Here is a 10,671-nt window from a genome sequence, read left to right on the forward strand (position 1 = left end):
TTGGTTTTAGCTATTCTATTATACACATTTCCTAAACACCACGACGTTGGTTGTCATTTAGACTCACTTGTTCCTGCAGAGTTGCTAATTCGAGAAGTGTACCAACTGTCGGCTGATCAGTATTTCTATGATCTAAGAAGGCATTGCATTCAGATGTGTTGTAATTTAATTATTCAAAGAAACAGGTGTTTTGTGAACGTTTATTTTAAAACAAGGTAAGATTTCTATTGCCGTAAATATTTTTAATGCGAGTTTCCAACTTATCTATCTATCTTATTCAAGCCACAAGACTTATGATGAAAACACAGACAATAAATATTTTTTATCACAGAATATGTCAGTACATTAACATTTAAAAGGAAGGAATTTATTTTCTCTAACTGTAAAGTATTTGTTATATTCTAAAACTGTTAGTTTATATCACCATATTAATTAGCTGTGTAGTTTCATGTTAGTGTTGATTGAGTAATCAAATATAATGGATTTCTTATAAAAATGATCTTATCTTCTTATAACTCCCCTCAACTTATGGAGCTAATCAGTGTAGGATTGTGGATTTCCAGAAGGATTCTAAATTACATTTTTATTTAATCAAGGTCCTTAACTACGAAATAATTTTTAAATCGAGATCAGAGTAGTGCAGATGTATGGACTAAGCTAGATCTTAAAACAATTCGTATTTTCATTCACCGGCTGATGTTTTTTCATGAGCGAATCCTTATTCCGGCGTCATCTTGAATGGCAAATGGTTGCTTTCACTTGAAAGTAAAGTATTTTTCATCAATCTTTTTATCTCATTTTTTGTAAATTTTGATTTTATTGTTTTACCAGTTTGAACTTTTAATTCTATTGATGATGTATAGGTGAAGTTTCACATAATTAACTACTATTTAAATTATTTTCTAGGTATATCGAGCCCTTTTCTCTTATAAGTGAGTCAGCAAATGCTAAATTAACTATGAAAATAAATTTTTTTATTTTCAGTAATATCTTATTTTTTTACATCAAATAACAAATCTGTATATTACATCAACTTAAAATAATGTATTTTTTACTTATTACAGATTATGTTTAATTTGCCGACAAAAAAAAAATGTTAAAAATATTGTTTTAATATAAAAAGTATTTGCCAGGGTCTTAATTGACTACACCTTTCATTATTACATGCAATTTTTCAGATACTGTGAATTATTCATGTAATTTGCAAATATTTTAAACTAAAATAAAACAGCCTTGAAAGTTCATGTTGTATTTAAAGAGCTACATAGTAACAAAAACATAGTTATTTAAAATATTTTGTACCTATCAATAAAATCGAGAAATTTCACACAAACTTTTTAAAATTAATTAATTCGAGTTGATGAAAGATTTACATCCATAAATAACTAACAAAATCTCTAAGCTATCAAATTTGGGTTGTAAAGTAGGAATAGGCGTTGGCTTTCAGCTTGAAATATCTTGGCTACATTGGAACAGATCTATGTTGTGAGTAGTGGCGTTTTGTTCTTGATTTGTACAGGGTTTTGTTTCATTTGTAGAATGATAGAACGCATACGGGATACGTCCTTGCTTCCAGGTTTTGTCTTGGCACTGAAATCGCACAGTTTTGCGATTCTCTCCCATTCAGTTCCCGGCTCAATTTCGTCATCTTCGGCGACAAATTGTTTCTCTGCATTCCTAGATACAGACATCACATTTATACACAGGTTTTGAAAATACTAAAGTGATATAAAATCAGAGAAAATATCGAAAGGTATTCTATTCATTTACCAGATTGTGGAAAAATTATCTTTAATGTTCAGTAACTTATCAATTAAGTTCAGTAACTTATTAATTAACTTATCTTTAATGTTCAGTGAAAAAAATCCTATGGATCCTTTATATGTTAGTAGATAATATCCTTTATATGATAGAAAATATAGTTTATAAAAATCATATAGCATTTGACCTATCTTATTTCCATATATTTTTTGAATAAAAATAGCACAGTAATGTAATATCTTAGTAATACTTAATAACTAATACCCTCAAAACAAAACATAATTAATTTCTGAACAGTATTCTATTTGCATGAAAATAAATCAATATTTATCTTTAAATTAAATAAAACATTGAAACTATCCTACCAGAAAAAAAGCAATATATTATAGTAACTTACTTGGCAGCATCCCTGTTAAAGCATTAATTAAAAACAAAAACACAATATTAAGAAATTGTAATATATAACCATGAAAATTATTTCAAGAGCCTATAATATGATTTTCTAATTAGTTTTGGTACATAGCACTAAATTCTTAAGTTGAAGTTGTACTTGCAATAAAATACATGGTAGAACCTAACTATAACTATAAGGTGCATATAATAAATTAGTTCAATGAGTATACATACAAAGTATTTTTTGTTATAAATGAAATTGGATCAGATTTTTTTGTTATATTATACTTGAATGTAATAAAATTCATACCTATTAGCTGCTTTTGTTTTGGCAATTGCTTCTGCATGATTCTTATACCATTCCTCCAATTCTCTCTTGGCATTTTCTCTTAGTTCAAGCTTTTTTTGTTCTTCTTCTTTATCTAAAAATTATTGGAATATTTTGTTAATTAACACTTGTTTGGAACTTAAATTTAAATCTGCTTGACCTCTTACCTTTCTCCTCAAGACGTTTAGCTTGTTCCTCACGCCATATCCTGATTTTTTCTGGTTCTTCTCGTTGCATAATAAGTGAAATAGGCGGGGATATTTTAGTACCTACAAATAGTTACATTTATAAATATATAAATATTCTTATATCAATTTTAATTTGCTTAAATGGAGGCATTTATATGAAAAATTAAAATATAAAATAAATCGAATAAAAATATCAAAAAATAAACTGAAAAAATTAGTATCAATGATACTTTAGAGGTTGATCATAAATATAGTTGAAGAAAAAGAAAAATTTAATGTTAACAAGAATTTAATGTTAAGACAATGAAACAATGATACTTATTTTGTGTTATAGATGAAATGTAAACAGTCACACCACATTTAGGCTTACCAAAATCTTGAAATTCTTGTAAACTGTCTACACCAAAAACATCTAATAAAATAAAATAAAACAAATTACACCAAACTGATAAACTACTATAAACATCTTTTTCATGCAATAGTTTTATATTATAAGTTACAAACAATACTTTCATTATTATATAAAAACTTAAAATACTACTGTAACCGATGGTTAGAAAGAAATACACTAGATGACCATTCAATATTCAATATGAAAGGTAATTATAACATATTAGGTACAGGCTCACTTACCATTGGAAGATCCTTTTTTAATATCAATATCATTATCTTGTTTTATAGTATCTTGACTTAAATTTTCTATCATTTCAAAACTTCCAGCAGAGTTGGTTGGCTCGTCTGGACATGTAAAGCAAAGAAATACAAACAATAGGCAAAATAAAGGAAATAAATAAGGACACACCTATAATTATAAACATAAACAGCAATGAGTATAAGAAATTGGGTATTATGTTAAAATTATTTCTGTGTGTGTCTGAATATATCATTTGGCGAGGGATTAGATATATACAATGCATTCCATATACATTAAACATAAGAAATAAAACGTACATATAAAGTTGCCATGCATATTTTATATACAACTCCTTTTTTCTTACCTCCGTTCGTAAGGGTGGAGGATATCACCGTAGCTGCTGCCGGTTTAACTTCATCTTCCAACCCGGCTAATTCATTCTGTTCTCTAGCTAAAAATTCTGCAGCGGGGTCAATTTCCGCTTGTTCAAAATTATCGCCAAAACCGGACATTCTTTAAATAAATATATAGGAACTAAATAGCAACTACCACTATTTGTCAAACGACAACAGACCAAATAAACAACTCCCTCTGACAGATCAATGTCAAATATTAAAGGTTGCCTACCCAATAAGGGAATATGATGATCATATAAATAATAATACGATAAGCCAAATATAACTAAACATAATAAAATTGAGACCATACTTACCATTATATACTTTAGAAAAATCTAATAACAAATAACAATTATAATAATGCATATTGATTAAGCCACTTCAAGATTAATACGTTTTGTTAAGAATTTTGTTCTATCAAAGCCTGTTTTATTATAGTTTTTTCAAATTAGGGTTTTTATATCCTATGTTTAATTTTTTTGTTCCAATTGTCTGTACAGTGTTGGGTGTATTATTTCAGAATGAAATTCAAATTCAAATTAATGTATAAGTGATATGGTTAATTAAATTACGGCATATTTGTTTAAAATATTTGTAAGTGTTTATATATAATATATATTTCAAATAATATAGTCAGATATTTTGTTTTCAGTTTATTTTTAAAAAGAGGTAAGTAAAAAATGAACTAATTAACAATTAATATTTTATTAACAATTTATTTTTATTCAACAAAAAATACTTATCTTATATTTCTACATTGATTATTTAATCAAGCTTAGATTGCCTTTTGAGGATACTTTCGAACTATTACATATTAATTGAATATTAATGTGGTATTTATTATATATAGTGAATAGTTCCTTTTTATAGTTATATATTTAATTGTAATATTGTCTATGTACTGTTCTGTATTAAGATTTTTTCTTAGCCATTATTTGTTACTATAATACTGATTTCAGTTTAAATTTGTGTTATACTAATGATGAGGTCATTCATTTTTTAGCGTCTACAGTATTTTTTATCAACAAAAACAATATTTAGTCAACATAACAAACAACAACAAAATTACTTCTAGACTTAATTCTTTTGAAATTAGGGAAAGTTGTTTGACTAAAACCGGTCTAAAAATATATTCAGAAAAATATAATTGTAAAATAATAGTTATAATGATATATACTTTTTACAACTATTTTTTGAATATCATTACTATCAATAAATCATGTGGGTCTGTCCAGAATAGGAATAGGATTTAATTAAATAATGTGTTAATATATTATCAATTATTATTAAGCATTTATAATGGTTGACTTATACTAATTGTTACAATCAGGTGTTTATTTAATGTTTAATTAGTACAGATTCGTCGGTTTCAAAGTCAAAGTCAAATTCAAATTCAAGAATTATTGGAGAAACACAATTCGCATTTCGATTCAATTATGTACATTGGTCATAATGAAAGACTTACTGTTTATATTAAAATTAGGAATTGCATTTTGGTTAAACAATGTTTTTCCACATATGGGTCTTCATCCATTCCGTCTGACATGCAAAGAGCAGATCATCAGAAACTTGTACAGGAGCTCCCTAAAATGATTCCATAAAGCTTATCGTTACTTACTTTTAAAAATCATTTCTAATCTAAAGCATGGTCATTTGGAGAATAATCTACTGTATTTGAACCTTCACTTTACGGAATACAATACATTTACTTCGTTTTCATATTTAAACAAAATATTTTTATGATATGCTATGAAAATGAAGCCAAAACAACAAAATTTGTTAAAACTATACGTAAAATTTCAGACCAGTGGAAGGTCGAAAGGGTTTAATTTTTTACGAAGAAGCCAAAAAGACAATTCTCTGAGCAAAAATATCGATTTCCTATTAACATCGCTGAACACAATTTCAACGTTATACAGAAAACCCTTAGAACTTATCTGTCTTGTATTTTCAATTTATTAATAATAACATTAATGAAATAAATATTCGTGTTAACAACAATTAAAAGATAGGTAAGATTATGCTTTAAAATTATTTTTTTAAATTAAGGAAGGAAATTTATTTTAAAGCGTCGCACATGATTACTCTCTTCGCCTTTTGAAGATCAAAGTTTAGATAGAGACTCTCGAGGGTAATAAACTACAGTGTCGCTGAAGTGTTAAAATTTTGCAGATAAAGAGCCATTTCTTGCAGTAGACAAGCTTATAGAGTACAGGTTCTATTGACAGTTATTTACAAATAATATAAATAAGCATATTTTACTTACCTAACGGTAATATTATTATGTTTTCGACGATCGAACGTCGCAGGGGCTAAATATTAAAAAAAAAATAAAATGAACTAAAGGATAGTGTGCGATAGTGTTCGTAAAATTAAGTGATTGTTTATTTTTTGTAAATGAAACGATATTAAAAGGGAAACTGATTGATTAAAACATTATTAAACGAAGTTATTTCATTTTAAGTAGTGTTATTTAAGATTTTGCGTTATTTTCGGTTAGTCTCGTATGGTTGGAACTATTAAAGAGTTATGGCTAGTTTGAATAAAAAACAATTAAATATGGTATGGTCACGTAAAGTTATATTTTACATCTTTTGCAGAGAAAACAAATTAATGTGATCGCTTTATCGGAAGGTATATAAGACATGGACTGAAATGATTTATTCATGTCTCTGATGACGATCTGATGTATTCATGTCTCAATCTGTTCAAATGTTCCAGTTTGTTACTTTTAATCATGATCAAACACTGCTCAGAATCATCAACACGTACTTGTTGTTAGTTAACAGTGAGCAAACGCGGCATCCACTTTGAACAGATATTGCTCATAATGCTCAAGCAATTTAAAGCCAACACGTTATTTTGATATCTTCTGATATCTGATCATTCAAAACGTCATTCATTTGATGTTTTTTTGGTGGTAACAGCTTATTTGGACGCCCACTGCGCTCTGCATCATCTGTGTCTCTACGACCATGTTTGAAGTCAGCAAATCAACGTTTTATAATTTTTTCTGATGGAGCCAAGTTTTTATAACACTTTTCCAGTCATTGCCTTGCTTAAACGGTATTTTCTGGTAAATACTCTGGGTGTGGCGTAACTTCTCATTCGACCTGCACCAGTGTGTTCCTCAAAACACTTGCAAAGTTCGGCATTGTCATACAAGATGATGATTTTGCGTCCCTTATACGTTGATTCATCAACTGTCAAGCTATCTGAAATTTCTTAGACTGTTTGATCTGGGTTTTCGTCCAATAAATTCAACTAGTGTCAGCAGATATCTGCGGTAACATTGCTTGGGGTTTAGCAGCGCGAAATACACTGTACCTTGCTTACCCTACCTTATGCACAACACGTCTTTATGACTATGTATAATTCCGTTTCTAGGTCAATGTGGATAGATCTTCTGGACTTTTTTTTGTTCTGGCCTAAAATCAAGTAGTGGAATGCATGATGCCTACCCGATCGCGTAGATTTGCCATGGAGCGACAAGTTGGACCAGGTTATATGGGACTGGGCTTACCAATACACTAACGCATTTTCATAAGAACTTCAGCTGAGTTGTTGTTTGTGGAAGGATTGAGATATGAAGTGCATGATTCTTGGAGTGTCAGTTTCTCTGTGAATTTTATTGTGTGACAAACAATGGTGCATTTAAGATTCTCCTGAGGAGCTTGTTTTGGAGAACTTGAAGCCGTTTAACCTGGTTGGGTTTAACAAACTTGAAGTAGACATTAGATCCGTATAGGAGTACGGACCGAATTAACATCTTGTAAAATAAGCATTTGATGGAGATGGGAAGTCTGCCAGAAGAGCATCTGGATTGTTTTCTGGATTTGGGAATGCCAACCAAATCGTTGGTTGAAGTGGTGGTTGGCTAGGTGACGTTATTCAGCCATGTTGCGGTGTCGATCTTCAACTCCAAGATGCTCAGTGCGTAAACCTTCTTATGGAAAATGATGGTCTGAGTTTTCAGGTTTCAATTGTATCCTCGAGCCTGGAGGCCGTAACAAGGCAGTGTCGTAAATTGTAGCCTAAATCGCGACGTCAATGTGATCTTTTTTCGGCAGATCTGAAATAGAGATTAAATGAGGCTGGCGACAGTAGGAAATCTTGAGGTACCTCAGCTTTGATTGATTTTCGAGTGGAAAGAGTTTTCCTAATCTTGACCTGGAAAAATATGTCCGATAGATAAGACTTGATGAGAGCGATTAGGTCTTATGGGAGGCCTAACCGTATGCACTTTGCGATCAAAAGTGCCAGACCTTGTTGAAAGCTTTGGTTAGGTCCAGGAGGACTTCTTCCAGATTTTCACGTCGGTCAAGAGCATAATGGATGTGTGCCGCCAGAAGAGTAGCCTGATGGACGGATGAGTGGTGAAACTTCTACTTTCCCAATTGCATTTTGATTCTATTCATTTGGGGGGAAGTATGGTTCCCCTTGTGGATCTCTTTGTGGATCTTTTTCGTAGCATGTAAATTTCAAGAAATAATTGATTTATTGTCTATTGTTCTAAGTCGATTTTGCGATTAAATTTTCTCGAGATTTTTTTATTCTTCAAGGGGTTCTGTGTCATTGATATCAGAATAGGCACTTCTAAATCGTTGAAACCGAAATCGACATCACCGTACGTTTTTGAGAGCTTTCGCACCAAAAGTAACGAAGGTCGAAAATATAATTTTGAGCGTTCCATGATTAGCGTGTGTATATACTGAATAATTCAAGAATCTATAATATAAAAATGAATCGCAAAATGTGTTGGTAAGCGCATAACTCAACAACGCCTGGACCAATTTGGCCAAATCTTTTTTTAAAATGTTCGTTGAAGTTCAAGAATGGTTTTTACGGCGAGAAAAATTAGAATTATTGCTGGAAAAACCCTAAAAATAGCCCTTTTCTTTTTCCCATACAAATGATTTGTAACTAAAACGTAGTCAATTTGAGCTTTATTGCTATGGTATAAAGTTCATATTAAATTACAAGCACTCACTGTTGTCTAAGCAATGTAGGTGTGTTCCTAACGTCAAAGATCATATCTATCAAAACAATGTGCGTGTGTGCGTTGGAGTACAGAATACATAGTTGGAGGAGTTTAATGTCGCGTTCCGAAACTCGCGTTTCTTTTGTATTAGTTTCGGCACGCGAGATAAAATGCATCAGTTTCCACGTCATTACATCAGTCAAAAAAAAATCGCGTTACCAACAGTGTTTTATTATTTTTAATATCCAAATTTTAAATAAATAAAACAATTCGTACGGCTTAAAAGGATTTGACTTCAAGTCATATCAAATTAAAAAAAAAAAGTTGTCTGTTACCTAATCTACTGAGTTTGCTTTTGTCAACTGATACACGAAACAAATTCGTATATCGTGTTTTGTGCAGAGTGTTTAGTTAGTTAGTGTTTGTTTAGTTCGTGATTAGTGAAAAAATAATTTATATTTGATATGCCTCCTATAAGACGAAGCAGTTTAGGTAGAAGAACCAGAAATGCTATAAACCAAGCTAATTACCGATCTAATCGTACTGCACAAGAACGTGACGACGGAAATGAACATGAAAGAATTCGGATATCACAAACGCGTGAAGCGCGAGCGCGACATTCAACTAATAATCGCGCAAGTTTGAATCGAGCTGTTTTCAGTTACGATGTGTCAATTGACTACAATAACTACCAATGTGTTGTTATTGGTTCTATGAACTTGGTTTGCTCACACTGTAAGGCATTAAAATACAAAAACGAAGCCAATGGATTGTGTTGCGCAAATGGTAAAGTGAAATTGATACCATTGGATCCACCACCAGAACCATTGTACTCATTGGTTTCAGGAATAGGAACAGATTCTATACACTTTTTGACACATATCCAACAATATAACAATTGCTTTCAAATGACTTCATTTGGGGCAACAAATGTAGTTCGGGAAAATTTTATGCCAACTTTCAAGGTATGTATTATAGCAGTTACTCATAATTATTTTAGCGAACAAAATTTTCTGTCACCAAAGTTAAGATGTGTTACTAATCTTCAATTTCTTAATCATTACGAAATATATCACTTAGTCATCATATTATATGGTGATTCAGTTTCAGTGACACTTTTATTATATTTTATATTTGATAGATATTAGTTAAAACTAAATATATACTTTTGAAGATCAAATATTATTTAAGTTTGATCACTGACAATCCATTAATTTATACCACACCATAATATTTTTTTTTATTTACAGATACAAGGGCAAATATATCACAGAGCAGGTTCACTGTTACCAGTGTCAGATAGCGACAACAAATTCCTGCAAATTTATTTTATGGGCAATTCACCACAAGAAATTGATCTGCGTTATGCACATAACAATTTAGTAAAGAGGTCTATTGTAGAACAATTACAAACTTTATTTCATCAACACAATCAATTGATTATATTGTTTAAAACTGCCCTGGATCTGATGCCATCCGATAATCACAAAATTGTAATCAGAGCTGATAAAACACCTGCATGTCAACATACAAGACGTTTTAATGCACCAACTATTGATGAAGTTGCTATCGTTGTAGTTGGAGAAAACTTGGAATCCCGTGATATTGTTTTACATCGTCGGAATGATCAATTACAACGTATAAAGGAAACACACCGCTCATATGATGCACTGCAATATCCCATTATATTTTGGCAAGGTGAAGATGGCTACGATTTATCAATAAAAATGATAAGGAGGTTTTCGTCAAACATTGCCAGTGATTCCACGATCAACGCCAGCTGATGAACTCAATGCATATCTAAAGTCCTCCAATTTGTGGAAACATGTTAAAGTACTTCATTTAAGCAAGAATATGCGTGTCGAGTTGCAAAATGACCAATCTGGAAACATATTCTCTAAACAACTCATTTACATTGGTAATGGCAAATTTCCTATAGACATGTTGACTGGCTGCATTAACTTTCCTCAAAGTTTTTGTCAGTTAAC

General features: G+C 30.9%; 2 protein-coding genes across 5 annotated transcripts; one reads left to right on the forward strand and one right to left on the reverse strand.

Annotated features, from left to right (window-relative positions):
* Positions 1-1,233: 1,233 nt before the first annotated feature.
* LOC143190512 (clathrin light chain) lies at positions 1,234-3,899 on the reverse strand. Of its 4 annotated transcripts, XM_076394841.1 has the most exons (7): positions 3,669-3,898; positions 3,304-3,408; positions 3,041-3,082; positions 2,650-2,751; positions 2,465-2,576; positions 2,159-2,170; positions 1,234-1,677 (listed from the first exon to the last, which is right to left on the reverse strand). In XM_076394841.1, exons 1-7 carry the CDS (start codon positions 3,814-3,816, stop codon positions 1,479-1,481), a joined length of 720 nt encoding a protein of 239 aa, XP_076250956.1. In that variant the 5' UTR covers positions 3,817-3,898; the 3' UTR covers positions 1,234-1,478. The 4 variants fall into 4 exon arrangements, with proteins under 4 accessions (XP_076250956.1, XP_076250958.1, XP_076250957.1 ...); XM_076394843.1 differs by lacking the exon at positions 3,041-3,082 and having other exon boundaries at positions 3,669-3,899; XM_076394842.1 differs by lacking the exon at positions 2,159-2,170 and having other exon boundaries at positions 3,669-3,894.
* A 3,256-nt stretch (positions 3,900-7,155) lies between these two features.
* Positions 7,156-10,467, forward strand: LOC143190859 (uncharacterized). Its single transcript, XM_076395429.1, has 6 exons — positions 7,156-7,204; positions 7,584-7,724; positions 7,989-8,055; positions 9,345-9,469; positions 9,530-9,648; positions 9,934-10,467. Exons 1-6 carry the CDS (start codon positions 7,156-7,158, stop codon positions 10,465-10,467), a joined length of 1,035 nt encoding a protein of 344 aa, XP_076251544.1.
* Positions 10,468-10,671: the final 204 nt, after the last annotated feature.

The sequence above is a fragment of the Rhynchophorus ferrugineus genome, unplaced genomic scaffold (genome assembly GCF_030347505.1).
Source record: "Rhynchophorus ferrugineus isolate W39M unplaced genomic scaffold, kcgeb_rfMv2 rfM2, whole genome shotgun sequence".
Classification (NCBI taxonomy): Eukaryota; Metazoa; Arthropoda; class Insecta; order Coleoptera; family Curculionidae; genus Rhynchophorus; species Rhynchophorus ferrugineus.